The 25,215-nt window shown below is 36.4% G+C and overlaps 2 protein-coding genes and 2 pseudogenes across 6 annotated transcripts; 3 read left to right on the forward strand and 1 right to left on the reverse strand.

Moving 5' to 3' along the window:
• Window positions 1-415: 415 nt before the first annotated feature.
• Window positions 416-4,893, forward strand: LOC136224952 (scopoletin glucosyltransferase-like). Of its 5 annotated transcripts, none has more exons than XM_066013377.1 (3): window positions 416-551; window positions 1,559-2,355; window positions 2,887-4,732. In XM_066013377.1, exons 2-3 carry the CDS (start codon window positions 2,336-2,338, stop codon window positions 4,325-4,327), a joined length of 1,461 nt encoding a protein of 486 aa, XP_065869449.1. In that variant the 5' UTR covers window positions 416-551; window positions 1,559-2,335; the 3' UTR covers window positions 4,328-4,732. The 5 variants fall into 5 exon arrangements, 4 of the variants coding, with proteins under 4 accessions (XP_065869449.1, XP_065869451.1, XP_065869453.1 ...); XM_066013379.1 differs by having other exon boundaries at window positions 419-551; window positions 2,186-2,355; XM_066013381.1 differs by lacking the exon at window positions 416-551 and having other exon boundaries at window positions 1,132-2,355; window positions 2,887-3,314; window positions 3,411-4,732.
• A 923-nt stretch (window positions 4,894-5,816) lies between these two features.
• Window positions 5,817-7,672, forward strand: LOC136221712 (scopoletin glucosyltransferase-like). Its single transcript, XM_066009141.1, has one exon. The coding sequence runs from the start codon at window positions 5,975-5,977 to the stop codon at window positions 7,436-7,438; it is 1,464 nt and encodes a 487-aa protein (XP_065865213.1). The 5' UTR covers window positions 5,817-5,974; the 3' UTR covers window positions 7,439-7,672.
• Window positions 7,673-16,962: 9,290 nt separating this feature from the next.
• On the forward strand, window positions 16,963-18,625 carry LOC136221759 (scopoletin glucosyltransferase-like; annotated as a pseudogene).
• Window positions 18,626-20,122: 1,497 nt separating this feature from the next.
• LOC136222774 (triacylglycerol lipase OBL1-like) lies at window positions 20,123-22,759 on the reverse strand (annotated as a pseudogene).
• Window positions 22,760-25,215: the final 2,456 nt, after the last annotated feature.

A 25,215-nucleotide genomic window follows, 5' to 3' on the forward strand; every position in this document is an offset into this window, starting at 1 on the left:
TGAAGTTCAAAGTATCTTATTTTCAATCCGTGTTGCAAAAAGAAATGAGATTTGGAAGAGTTTAGATTGTTTTGGATTCTTTATCTGCTGTAGATTTTCAAGAATGGAAATTATGTCTTAAATTGGTTAGGAATTATTATCTAGGATATTTAAAAAGAGATTAGGTACTTTGATTGTGTTGAGTTCGTTCATAAACGACGTCAGACCAATACAACTATTCATAATTTTGCTGCCTGACTGTATTTCTATTTGATTTGGAAATCTGTATCGAATTGTATTTTATATTATGTTGCTAATGACAATGTGTTTTCTTAGCTAATATATTGCTGCTGTTTATAAATAAATAAATTAATAAAAAAAAGGTAACATACCAAGTAACACTTTACAATCAGTCAAATGTTGGAATCCCATCAAAACGACATCATTTTACTCTCTCTTCTTCTCTCTTTATTAGGGCTTTGCTTTCTTCTTCATAGTTTCTGAATTTCTGAACTTCATCTGCTGGAACTGGAATTACAATGGTCGAGGCTTGTCTCCAATCTCGAGCAAAGGTCAGCTTTTTCTTTCACAATCTTCAGTTTTAGAACTATCATGTTTCAATTTTTATGAAAAACGATTTTCCATTCTAGAAATGGTTCCACTGTCGCACCTCAATTTCTATGAAGACCATTTCCCCTAAACTTGAGTTCTTTCGCTCTAGGGGAGCTTAAACCCCTGACCTTGTTACAATCTTTCCTGCGATGTTCAACAAAAGCTTAGAAAATAGGTTGGTTGGTAATTTTAATTTTTTTAGGGTATTGCTATTTACCGCCCTTAAATTCCTTACTACCGCCATCTTTTGACAATTTTACCTTGCATAATTTTTGATTCAAAATTTGAGAAAAAAAATTTGAGAGAAAAATTTAAAATTTGGCCAAAACGGATGCGGCATCCGTTCGGCCCATGGTGGGGGCGGACGCGGCACTCCGACTGACCCATGGCAAGAACGGATGGCGCATCCGCCCCCACCATGGGCCGGGCGGATGCGCCATCCGTTCTCACCATTGGTGGGGCGGAGTGCCAGGTCCGCCCCCACCATGGGCCGAACGGATGCCGCATCCGTTTAGGCCAAATTTTGAATGTGCAAAATCGTAAAACTTTTAGTGACGAAAAATACTAAATCGTTCAATTTTTTATGACGAAAAATGCAAAATTCCCCAATTTTTTGTGACAAAAAATACAAAATCGTCATGAAAAATATGTATTATTTTCATGAGTTCTTTGATAAAAAAACATAAATTTTAATGTTTCCGACTCGTAATCGTCCATTTTCGTGGTTCAGGTTGTTACAAATCAATTATTTTCATAATTTCAATTATTGTTTTTCGGGTTTATGATTTTGGAGAGAGAATTTTTAGTTTTTTATCAAAATTATGAGAAGGGCAAAAAAGTCCAAATGAAGGCGGTGATAGTAATTTGAGTGCGGTATTTAGCTGCTCACTTTTTTTATTGACTTATTGCAATCTGAATACAAAGCCATTGAATTGATTAAACGAAATGCTGGTGTTCTAAATAATAGTCTTGAAGCTGCTCTAATACCTAATATGGACATTTTGAGAGAAAATGGAGTGCCTGCATCAACAATTTTGTGGTTAATTCATACTTATTGGGTAAGTATTGGAACAAATCCAGTCAAATTTGGAAAGATTATTGAGGAAGTCAAGGAAATGGGATTTAATCCTTTGTAGTTACAGTTTGTTTTTGCAATCAAAGTATTGATAGGAGTGAGCAAATTGAAGAGGGATGAGAAGGTTGCAATTTATAAGAGGTGGGGTTGGTCCGATGAAGATACTATTACAGCCTTCAAGAAGTTCCCAGCGGTTCTGTCAATCTCAGAGGATAAGATAATGTCCTCCACTACTCGGATATAGCTTGAAGAAGAGGCTGTTCCAAGAGGTGCAGTTATTGAATTTCTGTTATCCGAGGGTCTAGTCAAATTGAATTCAAGCATAGCTAGTCTGTTCATATGTTCAGAGAGGAGTTTCTTGAAAAATATGTGAAATGCCACGAGGATGCTCCTTGAGGATGCCTGGAATCCTAATCAATGCACCTTTGAGGGTCTTTGGATATTCAAATCTTTGCGAACTCTTGGATCCATTGCTTTCAGTTTTCTTAATTCAATTTCTAATTCCTCTTACTGGACCAGTGCCTGGTTTCGGGAAGGATCGAGGTGGGATGAACCGTTTTGGCTTCAATGGCGGTAACGGTGGAAGGAGAGGCAGAGCAAAGAGCATAAGCTTCGGCATTAGGAATAGGAATTGAAGTTGAGTCAACATTATAATGGAAGATCCAGAGAATGAGAAATGGCTGCCTGAGGTTTTCAACTATCCTTTCAATTTATAATTTACTTATTTATTTTTAATATTAGATAGTTTATATGCATTTGAATGATGATTATCCTTTCCTTTCTTTGAAGATAAAGATAGTAGATGTGCATTTGAATCATGGTTGCTATTTTTTCTGTTGTCAATTTCTTGGAGAATCATATTAAATATCTTGTCTTGGCACAATAAATGAATTCTGTAACATGGATTGTCGTGGTTTGGCCTTTCATGGTTAAAAACTTTTAAATATCTTGTCTTTGCCTCTGTACTTGTCTAAAAAAGTCAACTGTCACTGTACGCATCTAAAAAAGTCAATTATGACTAATGTGGCATTTACTTGCATCTCACATGATACATCTTAAAGTATAATATTCTTGTAAGAAAAAAAAAATCCTTGATTATTATTATTATTATTATTATTAGTTTTGTATTAAGTCAACTTTAGAGAGAGTTATTATAACAAATTATACTTTATTGAACTGCAACTTCATCTTCTTTGTTTTTTTGGTTAATTTCAAAGCAGTCAAAGAATGGGAAGTGAATCTGAAAAACCACATATAGTTTTGTTCCCATTCATGGCTCATGGCCATATGATTCCAATGGTAGACATAGCCAAGCTTTTTGCTTCAAGAAACCTCAAAACCACCATTCTCACAACACCTCTCAATGAACCTCTTGTCTCTAGACAAATTCAAAAAACCCCAAATTCAGATTCTAATATCAATCTTCACATCCTTAAATTTCCTATCTTTGAAGCTGGATTACCAGAAGGATGTGAAAACGTTGACTTTATCAGTTCCAAGAATCTAGGATGGGAAATTCTCTCCAAATTTCTTCTTGCAACACCCTTGTTTAAGGATCCACTGGAAGAAGTCCTAAGAGAAATCAATCCAGATTGTCTTGTTGCTGATTGGATATTTCCTTGGGCTACTGATTCTGCTTCCAAATTTGGTATCCCAAGGCTTGTTTTTCATGGATTTTGTTTCTTTTCTTTATGTACTATGTTATCTATTCACAAATATAAACCTTATAAAAACATATCGTCAGATTCGGAGCCCTTTGTCGTTCCGAGTCTTCCTGGAGATATGAAGCTCTCAAGAAACAAACTATTGAAACCTGAGTTACGAGAAAGTGAAACCGATGAGATAAGGAAACTGTACGAGGCTTCCATAGAATCGGAGCTGAAGAGCTTTGGAGTAGTAGTAAACAGTTTTTTCGAGCTCGAACCGGTGTATGCTGAACACTACAGAAACGTTTTGGGCAGGAGAGCTTGGAGTATTGGCCCGGTTTCTCTTTGTAATAGAGATGTTGAAGAACAAGCACGAAGAGGAAACAAATCATTGATCGATGAACACGAGTGTTCGAAATGGCTTGATTCCATGAAACCTGATTCGGTTGTTTACTTATGTTTTGGTAGTACAACCAACTTCAAAGCAACTCAGCTGAAGGAGATTGCAATCGGACTTGAAGCTTCTCGGAAGGACTTTATATGGGTCGTCCGGACGAGCATTAATCTCGAAGACGACGAAGATTGGTTGCCTGAAGGATTTGAAGAAAGAATGGAAGGAAAAGGGCTGATAATTCGAGGATGGGCACCGCAAGTAGTTATACTCGAACACGAAGCAATAGGGGGATTTGTGACTCATTGCGGATGGAATTCAACACTTGAAGGAATAGTTGCGGGGTTGCCAATGGTGACTTGGCCTATAGGAAGTGAGCAATTCTTCAATGAAAAATTTGTGACAGAGGTATTGAAAATTGGTGTATCTATTGGTGTTCATGATCATAGCATTATAAAGAGTGAATATGTAGAGAAGGCTATAAATCAGATAATGGAAGGTGAAGAAATGAGAAGAAAAGCTCATGAACTTGGCCAGATTGCACGAATGGCAGTTGAAGAAGGCGGATCATCCTATTCTGATCTTAATGTTTTAATTGATGAACTCGTTAAGCTTCAATCTTAATTTACCAAAAGTAGGAATTAATACAGATGGTTCTGCTCTTAGTACTCCTGGAGCTGCTGGTTCGGGTGGGATTTTCAGAAATGCTGGTGCTAAGGGGCCCTAATTGCGCTATAGCGTGGTTATGAAAGCTTGGGAGAATGACTGACATTGTCTTTAAGTAATGTTTCTGGAAATTCCTTGAAAGTTTAGATAAGATTGATTGACTTGTTTTCATTTTCTTTCTTTCCTCCATACGATTTTGTTATTACTCGTGTCTATCAGAAAGAAAATCAGGTTCCTGATGTTGTGGCAAGGTTTTGTTTATGTTGTTCCGAGACGCATTGGTGCAGCTCTATTTGTATTTCTGTAATTGTTTCATTCGTAATGATTTTAACAGTTTTTAGCAATTCGCTTTACTTACTTTGTTTTTTTATGTTCGTCTTTTGTTAAAGACCGATGCCGAAGATCAATGCCATTGGCATCCGTCCTTGAACCAATGCCTAGCTTTACGTTGCTGCAAAGACCGAGGTATCTTGGAGCTAGATTTGTACTTTTTTTTTTCCTGCTTTTAAAAGGTAGTGTACTAAAGACAACCAGGTTTTTACCTCCTATCTATCCAAGATTTGAACATGAAATATCTAATTACAAGAATAAGAGATTCATGTGGTTTTGGATTAATTTTATCTATACATTATAAACAGAAAGAATTACATAATTTATTAGTAACGAGGGTTAATTTAAAAAAAAAAAACTCATATGTTACACTAATTTGCAGGTGAAGAATTGTGTTTTTTTTGTTAAAACAAGAACGGTGTTTGACGATATTTATAAAGTGGTGACTTTTGGTTGAGATTGCTAAATTTGGTCGTTAACGACTTTAAAATGAGAATATCTAAAAATTAAAGTTGTTTAGTATGACATTTACTATGAATCACATTTTTTATTTTTTTAAAACCATCATTTTTGTAGATTTCTTTCAAAACATTAAATTTATCTCTTCACTAAACAACACCTAAATGACCTTAAAACTAAAATGTTAAAGAATTAAAGTTACTCGAAATATCATTAGATTCTTGAAATTTTTAATTTTGAGATTATTGAGAGTCAAATTTGACAATGTCAAAATTCAAAAGTCATCAATTTGTGGTATTTTTGTAGAAAAAGTTAAAGCTCTCATAGAAAGCTTCAATCATAAAATTTTCCAGCAACCAATGGGTGGTAAACCTCCCCCTCATCCTGGATCCGTCTGTGCACGTGTCTAACCTTTTCAATTTGTACTCAAATGCCTAATGGCTACTTTTCCGCCACATCAACTTGCTTAAAAAGATTTTTCCACCATATCAACTTGTTTAAACTGCTAGTGGCACATATATTGTATGATACTGCCACGTGAAAATACCGGGGTAGTTATGACGTCTAAGCAAGTTGAAAGCCTGAAAGTGTTATTTTATTTGACTGTACATGTACTAATTGAAAAACAATATCTATCTTGTGGTGGTAATTGCACATTCTCATTAGAAGGAAATAAGGACAATATGGATAACATCTTATCTTAAACTTGAGTTCTTATGTTTTCTTCTTCATTATGAATTGATTTCTTCCATCTTCTACTGTAAACTGCAACTTCATCTTCTTTGTTTTTTTGATTAATTTCAAAACAATTAAATTATGGGAAATGAATCTCAAAAGCTACATATACTTTTCTTTCCATTCATGGCTCATGGCCACATGATTCCAATGGTAGACATAGCCAAGCTTTTTGCTTCAAAAAACCTCAAAATCACCATTCTTACTACTCCTCTAAATCAACCTCTTATCTCCAGGCAAATCCTCAACACCCAAAATTCAGGTTCCGATATCAATATTCGAGTCATCAACTTTCCTACCGCGGAGTCTGGATTGCCAGAAGGATGTGAAAATTTCGACTTCATCACTTCCAAACACTTGGGATTGGATGTTATCAACAAATTCTTCGTCTCCACAAGCTTTTTTCAGGATCCCCTGGAGAAAATCCTGACAGATATTCGCCCCGATTGCCTTGTTGCTGATATGTTATTTCCTTGGACTACAGATTCTGCTGCGAAATTCGGGATTCCGAGGCTTGTCTTCCATGGAACTTCTTTCTTTTCTCTGTGTACTTTGTTAAGTATTGATCAGTATAAGCCTTACAAGAATGTTTCATCCCATTCGGAACTCTTCATTGTTCCGAATCTTCCTGGAGAAATTAAGCTGTCAGGAAATGAAATACCGATTAGTTTTAGAGAGGAAACAATGAAAGAGACCGCGAAATTGTTCGAGTCGGCCCTGGAATCGGAACTGAAGAGCTTCGGAGTAATTGTCAACAGCTTTTACGAGCTCGAATCAGCTTACGCTGATCATTATAGAAACTTTTTCGAAAGGAGAGCGTGGAGTATCGGCCCGATTTCACTCTACAGCCGAGAAGTTCAAGATAAAGCGCAAAGAGGGAACCAAGCATCAATAAGCGAACACGAATGCTTGGAATGGCTTAACTCCAAGAAACCGAATTCGGTTGTCTATTTGTGCTTCGGTAGTATAGCGAACTTCAAAGCAACTCAGCTAAAGGAGATTGCAGTCGGACTCGAATCTTCTCGAAAGGACTTCATATGGGTCGTCCGGACAAACACGAACACGAATCCTGAAGACGAACATTGGTTGCCTGAAGGATTTGAAGAAAGAATGAAAGGAAAAGGACTAATAATTCGAGGATGGGCACCACAAGTACTAATACTCAAACACGAAGCAATAGGAGGGTTTGTGACTCATTGTGGGTGGAATTCGACACTCGAAGGAATAACAGCTGGCTTGCCCATGGTGGCTTGGCCGACAGGGGCCGAGCAATTTTACAACCAAAAGTTTGTGACACAAGTACTTAAAATCGGAGTGTCAATTGGCACCCAAGAATCGACAATGTATGGCGATCATAACATTATAAAGAATGAATGTATAGAGAAGGCTATAAATAGGATAATGGAAGGCGAAGAAGGGGAAGAAATGAGAAGAAAAGCGAACGAACTTAGGGAGATGGCAAGGAAGGCTGTTGAAGAAGGCGGATCTTCCTATTCTGATACTAATGCTTTGATTGATGAACTAATTAAGTTTAAGTTTCATTAATGTTAATTAAAGGAAGTTTTATTCATCTGTAAGTTAGTGGTGATGATATAGACGCGTTTTAAAGTCATGAGGTCAAAGTGTTGAATTTGGCTGGACAATATCTATATAGTATAGGACGAGACTATTACATCAACTCTTTCAATTTGCACTCAAATATATAATTACTATCTAAATCTCCAGCTAAGTTAGTTCCTTTCTGTTTGTGTGGCCTATATATATTCTTGAATCTACGACGCATGAGATTACGTTTAATATACAGAAACTAAACCCTACTTTTATCTCTTTTTTTTCATATCGTAAAAGGACCAGCTACATATAATTCTGCATATACCATAATAATTGAATTGAAAAACATACAAAAACTAACAGGTTTAATATCTATCCAACCTCTTCATCTTGTACTCAAACGCTAATGATTTTTAAACTGTTAAAAATGATTTTTTTTCCACTTCATCTTGCTTTAAATTACCGTCACATCAATTTGTTTAAATCAACTTTTCTACTTCATCAAAAAAAACAAGGGTAATTAATTTATTAGTCCCTATATTTTGACAAAAAACACACTATTTAGTCCCTATATTTTAAAAAACACATGGTAAAGTCCCTAACGTTTTTCTCAATTAACTGTTTAGTCCCTAATGTTTTTCTCGGTGAACTGTTTAGTCCCTGCCGTTAGACTCTCCTTTATTTTCCTTTCCTTTAAACTCTAATGCATCTGAAATCAACTTTGAGTGTTCTTCTTCTTGAATTTCTTTTTAATCGTTCAAATTCGTAAGCATTGGGTCTGTTCTTTTTGTTGTTCTCCATACAAATAGCTTCTTCTTCTAAATTGGATTTTCTCTTCTGAAGTTTGAAGGTAAATAGTAAAGGGTACTTTCGTCATTTTCGAAGTCATAAACGGTAAAAATCTAACAAACAGACGAAAGGACTAAACTGAGAAAAAGGTTAGAGACCTTACCATGTGTTTTTGAAAATACAGGGACTAAACAGTGTGTTTTATCAAAATATAGGAACTAATAAATTAATTATCCAAAAAATAAAAAAAAACTTTTCCACTGTCTCAACTTCCTTAAAATAACATTTTCACCGTCTCAACTTACTTAAATTGTTAATGGCCTATAGAATTCCTAGTACTACCACGTGGAAATAACGACTTAGCCACAACAATTCAAGCAATATTTAGGAAACAAAAAGCTGTTTTGAAAGTTAAATCATGGGAAGTGAATCTCAAAAACCACATATACTTTTGTTCCCGTTCATGGCTCATAGCCACATGATTTCCAATGGTAGTCATTTCTCATTCTCTGCATCTTCCATTACAATGTCGAGCCAACTTCAATTCCTATTCCTTGCAGTTCAGGAGTAGTTTGGATTAAACGCACTGAAACTGAGACCCCGTTTGTTTGGGGAAAATATTCTGCAGGAAAATATTTTCCCAATTTTCCAGTGTTTGTTTGGGCAGGAAAATAAGTCAAAAGAAAATAAGTTGCAAGTCAATGGAAAAACAAGGAAGAAATAAGGAAAAATGTTTTATCCTAGGGTAAAACATTTTCCCCAAAACATACGCGTTCAGAGAAAAATTGGGAAAACGTTAAAAAATGTAAAAATATGAAACATGAAAAATATAAATAATATTAAAACGTTAAAAAACACGAGAATATGACAAAAAAAAAAACTCGCAAAAAATATGAAAATGTGAACAAATGCGAAAAATACAAAAACGCAAAAAAAAACATTTGAAAAAGCACAAAACATGAACAAGAAAAAGTGACAAAACACGAAATATACAAAAACATGAAAAATACAAAAAACACAAAAACGTGAAAAAATATGAAAAACACGAAAACGCAAAAAATGCTAAAAACAAAAGCGTGACAATACGTGAAAAACGCGATAAACATGAAAAGATGAAAAATGCAAACAAAACACGAAAACATAAAAAACACAAAAACGTGAAAAATACGAAAAACATGAAAAAAAACGCGAATAACACGAAAAAGTAACAAAATGCGAAAAATAAAAAACGCGAAAAAAAGAAAACGTGAAAAAGGGAAAAACTGAAAACCGAAAAGCTAAACGTGAAAACACAAAAAAGAAGAAAAAGTGCAAAAAAATATAATAGCGTTGAAAACGTACAAAAAATGCCGAAAATGTGAAAAAATGTTTTCGTGTTTTTATATTTATTTTTTCATATTTTTGTGTTTTTCAATTTTTTTCCATGTTTTTAATATTTTTTTACTTTTCGTAATTTTCGCATTTTTTCACTTTTTGTGTTTTTAATAAATTTTTATATTTTTTTTTGTGTTTTTTCACGTTTTTCTGTTTTCTATATTTTTGCATGTTTTCGTGTTTTTAACGTTTTCGTGTTTTCCACATCTTTTCAAGTTTTTTATGTTTCGTGTTTTTTTTACATTTTCTTATTTTCATGGGTTTTTTTACATTTTTTTCTATTTTTTACGTTTTCACAGTTTTCCACGTCTCTACATATTTTTTGTGTTTTATATATACAATTGAAAATAAAAAAATACAGAAAATCTATATTTAGTGGTTGGAAAATATTTTTCGGTGTTTTCCAATGTTGTAGCCAAACACCGGAAAATATTTTCCAGTGTTGTTGCCAAACACAGGAAAATATTTTATTTTCCTGTACAATATTTTTCATGCATAAAATTTTTCAGAACACAATATTTTTCCCCAAACAAACGGGGCCTGAATTGAAAGCAATGGATCCAAGAGTTGCAAAGATTTGAATATCCGATTCCAGGGACCTTGTTGAACATCCCATGGCCATTACAAGCAAAACAAAAGGTTGTTTTAGAGACGGAACCAGTCTTCATCGGTAGTTTTATACCAAAAAAGCAGCACAATGATACAGTGGAGAACATAGGATTGTTCGGTTGGGGGCGGATTTTACATGTGGTGTGTAAAGTTTTTTTTTTTTTTTTTTTTTTTTTGCTAAATCAGTGTCTAATATAGCACGCCAGCTAAATTTCTTGGAAACAGAGGCCGGAATTACCATAACTTTAAATTTTGGGGAGACGGGTGCCGAAACTACTCGTGGCTATCGGTCGCCAGAACCACGTCTCGGCCCCTGCAAGTATATATCTTTACCAGACAGGAAAAGCAGAAAAAGAAGTGAAGTAAACTTGCATCACCTTGTCATTCTTCATCTTCTCCACATTTTCTTGCATCTCAAAGATTTAACTTGTGGTTATATACAGTATTGAAGATTTGAATAAAGAATTGCTGATTACAGTAGGAAGAAGCAAGCTCTCGAGCTTGAGAGAGAAGAAGAAGGAGAAACGTTTGGGTTTCTTTCTTGTAAACAGAAAAGAAAGTAAATGCACAAGTACAGGAAAATGGAAGGGCTTTAAGTCTTCCGAATACACAAAGGTCAAATATCCAGGGGGGCACATGCGTCTTTTCGCATAAACCAAGGGCAGTTTCGTCATTCTCAAGTCTGTGGTATATTCTAGAAGAGCTTCACCAACACATTATGCTCCTTGACACACATGATCACTCCACAAATGCATCTCCACCATTAATCTTAAAACCTTAAGATCAATGGTCCAAATTAGAACACTTGTCATCCTCTTTTCTTAACTACCAAGTTTACTTGATGGGCACCCTAAACATTAGAATATAAAATGTAATAGTTAGGAGCTTTGTTTTTAATGAGAATTCAAAGATTAATGTTAAAATTACCTCATTCAATTCATATGGTATCAGAGCAAAACTGAAGTTTATCCTTGAGTAGACTTCAATGGCTGTTCCCGTAATCAATACCGGCAGCCCCTACCATCTTCCGCCGAATGAAACTCCGGCGTTGTCCCTCGTCTCACAAGAACTCTCCGGGCCTAACTACCACCAATGGTCTCGGGCCGTCAAGGTTGCTCTTATGTCCAAAAATAAGTTTGCCTTTGTGGATAGAACTATCAAGGCACCACCTTTGGATGATCCGATGTACAATCAATGGGAGAGATGCAACAACATGGTTATCTCATGGTTAAACCATGCCATCGCACCATCCATTGCCCGTAGTGTCATATGGCTGGAGAAGGCAGAACAGATATGGGCGGATCTGAAGGAGCGCTTTGCCCAGGCAGACTCCTTAAGAATTCTGGAGCTTCGACGAGAAATCCACAGCCTGAAACAAGGTAATACAAGTGTCACTGAGTATTACACCAATCTAAAAATACTCTATGACGAGCTACTGAACCTACGACCTATGCCATAATGTACCTGTCGGACGGTGTGTGGTTGCGGCGCGTTCAAAACATTGAGGGATCAACAGGACGCGGATCAAGTGATCACGTTCCTACAAGGATTGAATGAATCCTATTCCACCATATGCTCTCAGATACTCCTCATGGAGCCCTTGCCATCGCTCAACAAAGTTTACGCCTTATCCATTCAACATGAACGGCAGATTGGCTTTGTACCTGTCAAGCAAACAGAGGGAAATGAAGGAAGTCCGTTTGCAGGCTTCACACAAGGAAGACAAAATGGTAACCGCAACAACCCGAGGTATGCAAACAAGAAAAATGGCAAAAATACATCCTTGTGCACTTTTTGTGGAAATACAGGACATACTGAAGATATTTGCTTCAAAAAACATGGTTACCCACCAAACTATGGAAATAAAAGCAAAGGAGGTCCCTTCAGAACTAACCAACCCAAGGCCAACTCAGCGATTAATCAGGGCAGAGATTATGGGGACTCGGGCGAAGAAGACAGTGGGCAGACAAACGCAGAATCGTTCACTCTAACCAAAGACCAGTATCAGACGCTTGTTGCCTTATTGCCTCTGAGCCATTCAGGAAAGGCCCCAGCCTCAGGCAGCAGCGTCAACACTTCTGCCAAGGGAGACAATTCTGGTAAACGTCTGAACCCTAATCTTGCCCCATCATGTTGGATAATAGACACTGGGGCTACGGACCACATCATTTGTGACACAAAATTATATTCTTCATGCACAAGAATAGACAAATGTTGGGTAAACCTGCCTAACGGTGAAAGGGTTAGGGCAGAGCATATTGGTACTGTGGTTTTAAGTCCGCAACTTGTTTTGCACAATGTTCTATGCATACCTGCTTTTGATTACAACCTCATATCAACTAGTAAACTACTTGATACTGGCAAATTATGCATCGTGATAACCGGGTCTGTGTGTGTGATACAGGACACAACAAGTGGGAAGAGGATTGGCTTGGCTAGAGAACATGAAGGCCTTTATTACTTAGATTATCCATTGCCTAGTAATTCTGTTTTTTCAATTAAAGCAAATGTATGGCATCAGCGTTTTGGCCATCCCTCCTACGAGAGGATGAAGGGCCTCAACCTGCCTTGTAACGATTTTGATTCATCAAAAGGAATGCCATGTGACATTTGTCAAAAAGCCAAACAGAAAAAAATCCCATTCTCAAACAGTCATACCATAGCTAAACAATGCTTTGATTTAATACACGCAGACATATGGGGTCCGGCAATAGAATCACACTCTAGCAAACGTTATTTTCTACGATACTCGATGACCATAGCAGGTATACATGGGTAACATTAATGCAAACAAAGGGGGAAGCAAGCACATCATTACAACAGTTCTGCACATACGTTAAGCGACAGTTTAACAAAGATGTAAAGATTATTAGAACAGACAATGGCCCTGAGTTCATCATGAGGGACTTCTACAACGAAAAGGGAATCATTCATCATACATCATGTCCGGAGACACCACAACAGAACGGAAGAGTGGAAAGAAAGCATTTAGACATTATGAACACTACGAGGGCCCTCATGTTTCAAAGTTCATTGCCCAAGGAATTTTGGCCAGAGGCCGTCAGTCATGCTGTCTATCTCATAAACAGGTTGCCTTCGGCACCAATCCTAGGGCTAACACCTTACCAAAGGGTGTATGGGGAGAAAAGCAACACAGATGACCTCAAGATATTCGAATGTTTGGCTTATGCATCATCGCTGGATAGACATAAGGGAAAATTTACAGAAAGGGCAATCAAATGCGCCTTTATGGGGTACCGACTCGGCACAAAGGGGTTTAAACTCCTAAATTTAAACACTAACATGTTGTTCTTTTCCAGGCACGTCAAATTTTTTGAACAATGCTTTCCATTTTCAGAAGGCAAACAAGAGACATAGAATTTCTGTAGTGAAGAAGAGCTAGACTCCCTACACATTGCATCCATAAAAGATGATGAGGAAGAGTCCCCAGATACAGAAACACAAACAGAGATTCAAAACATCATGCAACATGTTGATGCCACACAGACGGAAAACCATGAGCCCACAGAAACACAATTCACAAATAATCAGGCAATCCGGGAAAGACCACAAAGAACCAGACGTGCGCCAACTTATCTCAGAGACTATCACTTAGCCTTGGCTCAGGGATCATCATTGCCGTGCTCAACAAACTCTCCACACGATCTTTCCAAGCATCTTTCCTACGAGAAGCTCTCACCAGCCAAGAGAGTCTTCTCTCTTAACCTTGCTTGCCATAAGGAACCTGCATCATACCAAGAGGCTAAGTTAGATCCTGACTGGATTAAAGCTATGAACAATGAGCTCGCGGCTCTGGAGTCTAATCAAACATGGAGCCTAGTTACCTTACCCAAGGGAAAGCGGCCCATAGGATGCAGATGGGTTTACAAAATCAAACATAAGGCGGATGGAAGCGTCGCAAGATATAAGGCAAGGCTCGTAGCGAAGGGGTATACTCAGCAGGAGGGAGTTGACTTCACAGCCACCTTCGCACCTGTTGCAAAATTCACAACCATTAGAATGCTTCTGAACTTAGCGGTAAATAAAGAATGGCACATACATCAACTGGACATAGACAACGCTTACCTACATGGAGATTTGAGTGAAGACGTTTACATGGCCCTACCTCCAGGGATTGAACCACAACACAACGGACAGGTTTGTAAACTCAACAAAGCCTTGTATGGGCTCAGGCAAGCTGGACGGCAATGGAACGCAAAACTAACTGCAACCATCAAACAGTTTGGGTTCACACAGTCTGTTGCAGATCCGTCGTTGTTTACCAAGAAGGAGGGAGGCCACACAACAACCATTCTAGTATATGTTGACGATGTTATATTAACAGGAAATGACATGCATGCCATTTCTCAGGTCAAGAGGCACTTAAATGACATCTTCAGTATCAAGGACATGGGCACCATCCATTATTTTCTTGGCTTCGAATTTTCTCGCAGCAAGCATGGCCTCCACATGACACAGAGAAAATATACGTTAGAATTATTACAAGAAATGGGGTACGTCGACTGTAAACCAGCCTCGTCCCCAGCGTTACCAAATCATAAGCCAAGTCAAAACCAGACATTTCTACCAAACAACACATCCTACAGACAACTTATTGGCAAATTACTATATCTTACGCATACAAGACCCGATCTCTCCTTCATAGTGAACCAATTATCACAACATCTTGTGCAACCAACAACGGATGACCAAAGTAAAGCTCAGAGGGTGTTACGTTACCTCAAGGGGATGATAGGCTTAGGGCTTTTCTTCCCGGTACCCAACGACCTCCAATTACAGGCCTTTACAGACTCCGATTGGGGAACTTGCACAGAAACAAGAAGATCGGTGACCGGATATGCAGTTTTCCTCGGATCTGCCTTGATCTCATGGAGATCGAAGAAACAAAACACAGTATCACGATCTTCATCGGAGGTGGAGTACCGCGCCATGGCGTCTACCTCTTGCGAACTCCATTGGCTCACAAATCTCCTCCGGGATCTTCATTCACCGCCGGAATCAGCCTCTCTCCTCTTCTGCGACAACATATCAGCCATGCATATAGCCCAGAATCCCGTTTTCCATGAGAGAACGAAACATATTGACATTGATTGTCACGTTGTTCGCGAAAGAGTTCAAGCAGGCCTCATCCGACTCATGCCCATCCCATCGGCTTTGCAGCTCGCCGACTTGTTCACAAAAGCACAACATGCACCACAGTTGCGTTTTCTCGTAAGCAAACTAGGCTTGAAGAACCAATACCAAGTCTAGTTTGAGGGGGAGTATTGAAGATTTGAATAAAGAATTGCTGATTACAGTAGGAAGAAGCAAGCTCTCGAGCTTGAGAGAGAAGAAGAAGGAGAAACGTTTGGGTTTCTTTCTTGTAAACAGAAAAGAAAGTAAATGCACAAGTACAGGAAAATGGAAGGGCTTTAAGTCTTCCGAATACACAAAGGTCAAATATCCAGGGGGCACATGCGTCTTTTCGCATAAACCAAGGGCAGTTTCGTCATTCTCAAGTCTGTGGTATATTCTAGAAGAGCTTCACCAACACATTATGCTCCTTGACACACATGATCACTCCACAAATGCATCTCCACCATTAATCTTAAAACCTTAAGATCAATGGTCCAAATTAGAACACTTGTCATCCTCTTTTCTTAACTACCAAGTTTACTTGATGGGCACCCTAAACATTAGAATATAAAATGTAATAGTTAGGAGCTTTGTTTTTAATGAGAATTCAAGGATTAATGTTAAAATTACCTCATTCAATTCATATACAGCTGAATTAAACGAGGAGCCTTTCTGAACATCTGAACAAAGTAGTTAAGCTTGAATTCAATCCGACCAGACCCTTGGATAACAGAAATTCAATAATTTTAACAGTTTTGAGCAATTCGCTTTACTTTAGTTTGTTGTTTATGTTGTCTTTTGTTAAAGACTGACACCGAAGATCAATGCCATTGGCGTCCATCCTTGAACCGACACCGAGCATTACGTTGCTGCAAAGACTGATGTATCTTGGAGCTAGATTTGTATTTTTTTTTCCTTTTTCTGTTTTTTAAAGGTAGAATAGTGTACTAAAGTCATAATCAAGTTTTTACCTCCTATCTATCCAAGACTTGAACATGAAATATGTAACTACACATGGTTTTGGATTAATTTTATCTATACACTTATAAATAGAAAGAAATACATAATTCATTAGTAATGAGGGTTAATTAAAAAAAAAACGCATATGTTATACTAATTTGCAGATGAAGGATTATGTTTTTTTTTTGTCAAAACGAGAACTGTGCTTGTTGATATCAATTTTCAAAATGAAAATTTTCATAAATTAAAATTGTTTAGTATGATATTTATTATGAACCGCGTTCTTTATTTTTCAAAATTATTTTTGTAGTTTTTTCTCTCTAGACATTAACTTTCTCTCTTTTCACCAAACAACACCAAAAATTAAAGATATCGTAAAATTTTTCTGGCAACCAATGGGCGGTGAACATCCCTCTCCCCCAGGATCCATCACCTAAACTTTCTAAATGACTTTTCTATCAACCTACTTAAACTGCTAGTGACGCAATATAATGTATGATATTACCACGTGAAAATAACGGGTTAGTTATGACCGTATATGTACTAATTGAAAAAACAATATCTAGATTTTGTGGTGGTAATTGGACATTCTCATTAGAAGACAATATGGATAACATCTTATCTTAAACTTGATTTCTTATGTTTTCTTCTTCATTGTAAATTGATATCTTCTATCTTCTACTGTAAACTGCAGCTTCATCTTCTTTGTTTTTTGATTAATTTCAAAACAATTAAATTATGGGAAATGAATCTCAAAAGCTACATATACTTTTCTTTCCATTCATGGCTCATGGCCACATGATTCCAATGGTAGACATAGCCAAGCTTTTTGCTTCAAAAAACCTCAAAATCACCATTCTTACTACTCCTCTGAATCAACCTCTTATCTCCAGGCAAATCCTGAACACCCTAAATTCAGGTTCCGATATCAATATTCGAGTCATCAACTTTCCTACCGCGGAGTCTGGATTGCCAGAAGGATGTGAAAATTTCGACTTCATCACTTCCAAACACTTGGGATTGGATGTTATCAACAAATTCTTCGTCTCGACAAGCTTTTTTCAGGATCCCCTGGAGAAAATCCTGACAGATATTCGCCCCGATTGCCTTGTTGCTGATATGACGTTTCCTTGGACTACAGATTCTGCTGCGAAATTCGGGATTCCGAGGCTTGTCTTCCATGGAACTTCTTTCTTTTCTCTGTGTACTATGTTAAGTATTGATCAGTATAAGCCTTACAAGAATGTTTCATCCCATTCGTCGTTGTTCCGAATCTTCCTGGAGACATTAAGCTGTCAGGAAATGAAATACCGATTAGTTATAGAGAGGAAACTGTGAAAGAGATCGCGAAATTGTTCGAGTTGGCCCTGGAATCGGAACTGAAGAGCTTTGGAGTAATTGTCAACAGCTTTTACGAGCTCGAATCAGCTTACGCTGATCATTATAGAAATTTTTTCGGAAGGAGAGCATGGAGTATCGGCCCTATTTCACTATACAGCCGAGAAGTTCAAGATAAAGCACAAAGAGGGAACGAAGCATCGATTAGCGAACACGAGTGCTTGGAATGGCTTAGCTCCAAGAAATCGAATTCGGTAGTCTATTTGTGCTTCGGTAGTATAGCAAACTTCAAAGCAACTCAGCTAAAGGAGATTGCGGTCGGACTCGAATCTTCTCGAAAGGACTTCATATGGGTCGTCCGGACGAACACGAACACGAATCCTGAAGACGAACATTGGTTGCCTGAAGGATTTGAAGAAAGAATGAAAGGAAAAGGACTAATAATTCGAGGATGGGCACCACAAGTACTAATACTCGAACACGAAGCAATAGGAGGGTTTGTGACTCATTGTGGGTGGAATTCGACACTCGAAGGAGTAACAGCTGGCTTGCCAATGGTGGCTTGGCCAATAGGGGGCGAGCAATTTTACAACGAAAAGTTTGTGACACAAGTAGTTAAAATCGGATTGTCGATTGGCACCCGAGGATGGACAATGTATGGTGATGATAACATTATAAAGAGTGAATGTATAGAGAAGGCTATAAATCGGATAATGGAAGGCGAAGAAAGTGAAGAAATGAGAAGAAAAGCAAAAGAACTTAGGGACATGGCAAGGAAGGCTGTTGAAGAAGGCGGATCTTCCTATTCTGATACTAATGCTTTGATTGATGAACTAATTAAGTTTAATTTTCCTTAATGTTAATTAAAGGAAGTTCTATTCATCCTTTAATTAGATATTTGGATTTTCATGTTTGCGTGGCCTATATATATTCTTGAATCTTGAATCTATGACGTATGTGATTACGTTTAACATACAGAAATTAAACCCTATTTTTATCTCTTTTTTTCATATCCTCAAAACACCATCTACATATAATTCTGGACATACCATAATAATCGAATATAAAAAAAAAGTACCAAAAACTAACCGACTTAATATCTATCCAACCCCTTCAACTTGCACTCAAAAGCTAATGATTTTTTGAACTTTTAAAAATGAATTTTTTTCCACTTCATCTTGCTTTAAATTATGGTCACCTCAACCTGCTTAAAACAATTTTTCTACTATCTCAACTTCCTTAAACTGTTAATGTCGAATAGATTTCCTAGTACTGCCACGTGGAAATAACAACTTAGCCACAACAATTCAAGCAATATTCATGAAACAAAAAGCTGTTTTGAAAGTAATCATGGGAAGTGAATCTCAAAAACCACATATATTTTTGTTCCCATTCATGGCTCATAGCCACATGATTCCAATGGTAGACATAGCCAAGCTTTTTGCTTCAAGAAACCTCAATAAACCTCTTTGTATCCTGACAAATCCTAAAGACGGAAATTCGGGTTCCAATATCAAACTAAAATTCAATACCAATGCCATGTTAGAGTGTGTTTTTTATATCGTTAACATTTTGGACTATATTTGCTAAAGACGCAAACCCCCGACTCCCATTTTTCTTTTTTTTTCCTACCACGAGATTGCGTTTGCAAATGAACTTAATCATACATGTTATAGAATTCATTATGCCAAGAGTAAGTATTTAATATAATTCTCCAAAAAATTGATAAGAACAAGTTTGAAACATGCTATGTTTATGTTTCAGAGGAATCAAGAAATGTACATCTACTATCTTTATGTTCGTAGCAAGGAAGGATCATCATGCATATCAACTATCTAATAATAAAAACAAATAAATAAACCTCAGGCAGCTCCGAGGATTCAAATCTGAGAGTTTTAGAAACTGAAAGAGCTGATTTTGGAGATAATCTACCTGTTTTTGTGAGATAATTCACCTGTTTTTGACAAAACAAGTCTTATTTTATTTTTTTCCACCATTTGATGAACTTACTTTTTTAAATTTCACCATTATCCAATGTTGGCTTACTTTATCAAAAAAACAAAATAAGTATAGAAGGCACCATGCATCTAATATAAAATTAAGGGTTAGTACTTAGTTTGTTTAATAGGTTGGGTCCAATTTGTATCAAATTAGAGTTGACTCATTAGATACCGACCTAATAATTACATTACAAATACACGATTCATATAACTTTGAAGAACTATGAGGATAAAAACATGCAATTATGCCTAATGTTTTCATTGAAATTCAAAATGTAGAAAACATTTATTCATAGATTTTATTCAAATGAAGAAAATGATAACATAATTAAAACTACTCAATAGCAACAAGAAATACATTTTGCATATGAATTTTCTTATAAACCAATGTATCTCTTGACCTTATGATAAATGATAATGAAGAAAAACAAGGTTATTCAGGCTCCAATTAATTATTATCTCCATTTGAATTTCATAACTTTTGAACAAAGCTTTTCAAAGAGGTGAGAGGAGCAACTCTTTCCCTTCCGAGCCTAACCGAATTGACATAATCAACAGGGCTATGAGCAGCAACACCAGGCAGCACCAATCCAAGTGCCCTAAAAATGTGCATAACCAACTCTCTTCATAATCTGGACCATGTGTATGCCTCATTACTAAACTTCTCAATACCTCCCATATTGCATTCATCCTCATTGGTATTACATGTTTCAATCCGAAGAAGTTTCTGTTCGGCGCCTCTTCCATAAACTACAATAATCCAAACATATGACATCAACTACACAATAAGTTAAATTGCTATGAACTTATTATAAGTGCATTGCATACCTTGCCAAAGTAGTGGCTATCATAGTAAAGACAGGTTCCAAAATGCTTAAAGGCAAACACCTTATCATCAAAAGGAACTCTAGGCACCATATCATTGCAGTAAACAACTCTGAAATACTTAGTAACTGGATAATTCAAATGGGCTTCAATGAATGTCCCAAGCTTTGAATCCCCTATTCTTGGCTGCCCAAATGTGTAAACATTTAACAACCTTTGGAGCATCTCATTCTCTTCTTGAATCACAAGCACACTTGGGAATAATATAGCAAGTGCACCTCCTAAGCTGTGTCCTGTCACTACAAATTTAGCATTCTTGTGTATTTTTAGTAAGTTCTTGAGCTTCCAAGCCACAACATAGTATGCACGTTTCTTAGGCCAATCCATCATATTGGCCTCAGCAGCAGCAGCAGCAGCATCAGTGTGCTTCTTTCTAAGGTGAGTTTGGAAAGTGGTGGCATCACTTCTGTTGCCTAAACCCAGTGCTTCTAGGAATCCGATGTGGAGTTTTCCGACTTTTGGAATTTCGTACCAGGAGAAATCGAAATCAGTACACCAATCCTGGGCGTTAAAGGGTTCTGTTCCCCTGAAACTTACTACTATCAATTTTGCATCTTTTGGCTTGTCGCAGCATATGAACACTTGGGTGTTGTTTGCCTTTTGATTCTCTGTCGCATTAGAAAAGACATTAATTAATTTTAGGAAAACTGCCCGTTGTAGTTTTAAAAAACTACTAATTATCAATCAGCTAATATCTAATAACTAACAACTTCTAAAAACATCTCAATAATAGCCGAAAACAACAGTCACCAACAGGAGATCAGTGGTGTAAACGACTGGTGCCCGATGATTCTCCAAACGAGAAATCAGATAAACTATATTCGAGCCAAACCTAAAGAAGTTCAGACTCAGCTTGTTAGTTCTCAAGCCGATTCCAAACTCTCAAACTCTTTCAAGCCAAACTTTGATCGAATTTTCACCGAATCGAGTCCGAATAGTTTGCAAACTACCAACGATCATTGACACTCCCATAAGGGGTCACAAAGGAATATGGAACCCCCTCCACCGGACACATTATATGTAAACAGAAATTTCTGTCTTTAATTTCACACTATTCAAAATCTCTAACAGATTTGGGTTTACTGACAGAATCTACAAAAGAATTATCTGATTCTGATGCTTAATCTATTTTTTTATGTAATTTTTAATAATTTTTCATGTACCCTCCCCTTGAGTATTCATGGTTTTTTTTAAAAGGCCACTTTCAACTGTAAAAAGGCAAACAGGAACTCATTAACCAAATGATAAGGGAGCCACCAAACACCCCTTAAACCAATTAAACTAAAAGTTCAAGCTGACAGTTAAGACCCAATTATAGATCTTATATTAATTTCTAACCGCTACCACTTGAAGGAAATAGATCCTAAAGGCTTATATAAGATATCGAAAACATTAGTAGGTACTCATATTTTAAGGTTACTTACCATTCCAACAGTTGTAGAAGGCCACAAAATGCATCTGTTTTATGTCAAAATCAATACAAGAAAATATTGAAATTAGAGTGTAGATTGAATTAATAATAATAAGATTACTTTAAAGAAGAAGAAGAAGATGGAATAACTTGCCTTCCAGTAAGTATCAATGACATTTTGAACAACTTTTTGATTCTCATAAACTAGCTTGGAAGCCATATGCAAAGATCCATTAGATATTTGTTTCCAAGATTATCTTTAATGTTTGAAACATCTCTAGTAATAGAATCATCAGCTTGCTCTGATAAGATTCTACTCCTGTACAGCTCGATTCTTCCATCTAATTGCCCAATCGTGCTCACATAATTCTCTGATCCTCTTCTAGGTATCCTCAGCTTTCCTGCAATTCAATTTAGGGTTAATTACAAATAGATACTCTATGGTTACACGGATTTGCAGATATATCTGTGACATTTTGAGATGGATATACCATGAAAGAAGTTATGGAGAATGCCAGAGAAGCCACCATTTTGAGAGAGGAGATTGAGGAAAAACTCAGTGAAAAGACCAATGTATCTGAGTGGCTTTTGAATGAGGTTAAGGAATCTACAAATTATAATAGAAACCAAGAGAATCCACCAATGATCAACAGCTACTTCACCTTTCAATCCCTCTTCTGAACTGTCCAAAAAAGTCATTTCACTCTTCACATTTTTCCCAACCAAACACTTCACTATGTCTCTCTTTCTTCCCTTGTTAGGATTCACTATCAGGAAATTTGGAGGTGGAGAAGAAGTGCAAATTTCAGCCATGGCTCTTCCCTACTGAAATTGGCTACTTCTTTTGGGACATTTCATTAATATTGTTTCTATTTATAGATTCTATCCTTCCTCTTTGGATGGCCAATATCTAAAATTATTACTTCATGGCGTGTATGAAGCTCTGAAACCACGTGGTCTTTCATACGTAAGATAACCAGTCCTAATGCATGGTTGAAATTTTATTTTCATGTTTCATGTTTTGTCAAATTTTTTTAGTTATGGATTTTATTGTGTTTTAAGCATACTCTGTCTGGGTGTTTGTTAGGAGAGATATAACATGTGGGATATGGATAAAAAAACACGTCCCGTGTTTGTTTGCGAGACAGAAGAAGGAGACAGATGATGTATAAGCTTCTTATCCCTCAAATCTTATACCTAAAAGGGGTGGTATAAGGAGGCGGGATAAGCTCCTGTGATTTTAATATGTTGGAAAAGTTAATCTTATCCCTCAAATTAATATTATGTACAGTTTAAATAATAAGGTTAAAATAGTAAAATGTATTATTTTATCCCTATCTCTATTCCACATACCAAACATTGAATAATAATTCCAGACTATCATATTTTTATCCTTATCCCAACCATTTATCCTTGTCCCTATCCCAATAAAATACTAAACGCCCCGTGTGCGTATGTTTTCTTTGTTTTTTCAGTATGTTTTAATTGGAATACTTGTTATTGTTGGTTATTGGGATGTAAACGAGTCGAGCCGGGCCGAACCCTAGATAGGTTCGGTATTGGCTCATTAATATCTCGAGTCGAGCCCTCTCGAACCGGGTTTTGTCAAGTTTTAACCGAGCCGAGCTTTGACCGAAACTAATCGAGCTTTGATTGAACCGAGCTTTTATCGAGCTTCTAACGAGTTTTAACCAAGTTCGTCATACATGCATAGAATAAGTAGTGTAGAAAATAAAAAAGCCTTATAACATACTTCATATGAATTTAAAATATTTATAAAGGAAAACAATCATGTTATAATTGAGATTCTAGAATAGTAGATGGTACTTGTAGTCGGAAAACAAAAACTCGAAGGAAAATTTCAAACAATTGAAATATATATTAAAGTTGGTAATGTATCAGTTTCTTAGCAAACCTAATTGACTTAGGTCTAAGTTTTTTTTGCCATTTTTTATTTATTTTTTTATGGGTAAAATCTAATTTGAGTTGTGAAATGTGATGATAATAACCAATGAAATATATATAGTAATTAAAAATAATCGAGCCAGCTCGTGAGCTTTGAAACCGAACCTAAGGAAGTTCGGACTCAACTCGTTAGTGTTCGAGCCGATTCCAAACTCGAGTCGAACCCTTTCGAGCCGAGCTTTGATCAAGCTTTCATCGATCTGAGCTCGAATAATTTGCGAACTACCAAAGCTGGTTTGCACATTTTAAGTATTTTTGGTTAGATGATGAACGAATCAAGTATCACATTCTCATGATTAGAATGTAAAGTTTATAAGACTAGATTCTGCTAAGTGACTGAACATAATTAAAGTAAGGGTAAAGTTCAAATAAAACCCCTGTAGTTTCACTAATTTCAGATAAAGGATTATGGTTTACTTTTTGTCAAAACGAGGATTGAAGTTTCACACTTTTAATAATGCTATTAAAACTATCTTTAACGACCTGAAAATGAAAATTTTCAAGAATTAAAGTTGTTCAATGCCATATTTTCTATGGAACTACATTTTCGATTTTAGAAAATCATCTTTTTTGGAACTTTCTCTCTCTAAAAATTAACTTTCTCTCTCTTTACCAAATATCATCTAAATAATCTCGAAATAAAAAAGTTGAAGAATGAAAGTTGCTTAGAATATTAGTAGTTTTTAAAACATGTCATTTTTGAAGTCGCCAATGGTGATTTTAATAGTATCAATCGAAAAAGTCCTTATATTACTAAATTTGAAAATCTCAGTCCTCGTTTTGACAAAAAATAAACCACAGTCCTTTATCTGAAAATTAGTGAAACCATAGGGGTTTTATTTGAACTTTACCTTAAAGTAATACAGACAAGCTCATGGCGGATCCAACCGAAGTCATATAATGAATAAATAATAGCAAGGAGAACACAAACAAAAACGTGAAATTTTGTGAGTAAAATGTCACACTAAACAAAACAAATGCAACAAAATTGGTTTGAATGATGTCCATAATTTTGTCTGTCTTCGCATGCATTCAGTTTCAAAATTGAAATAATGTTCACATTGAAATACACGCTACGCGGTTTAAGATCAAGACATTAAATATATACTTCTCATCAGTAATAATTTCTAATTATCCTAGTTTTGGTCAAGTAAACAAAAAATAAAGATACACAGAAAATATTAAATTTTACTGAAATAACTTTTTAGAGTTGAAATCATAAAACTAAAACCTCGAAAAAGGTATTACTTTTCATTAAAGGCATTAAAAGTGTCACATGTCCCTAATTTTAGTTATTATACCCT

This window comes from Euphorbia lathyris, chromosome 3 (genome assembly GCF_963576675.1).
Source record: "Euphorbia lathyris chromosome 3, ddEupLath1.1, whole genome shotgun sequence".
Lineage (NCBI taxonomy): Eukaryota > Viridiplantae > Streptophyta > Magnoliopsida > Malpighiales > Euphorbiaceae > Euphorbia > Euphorbia lathyris.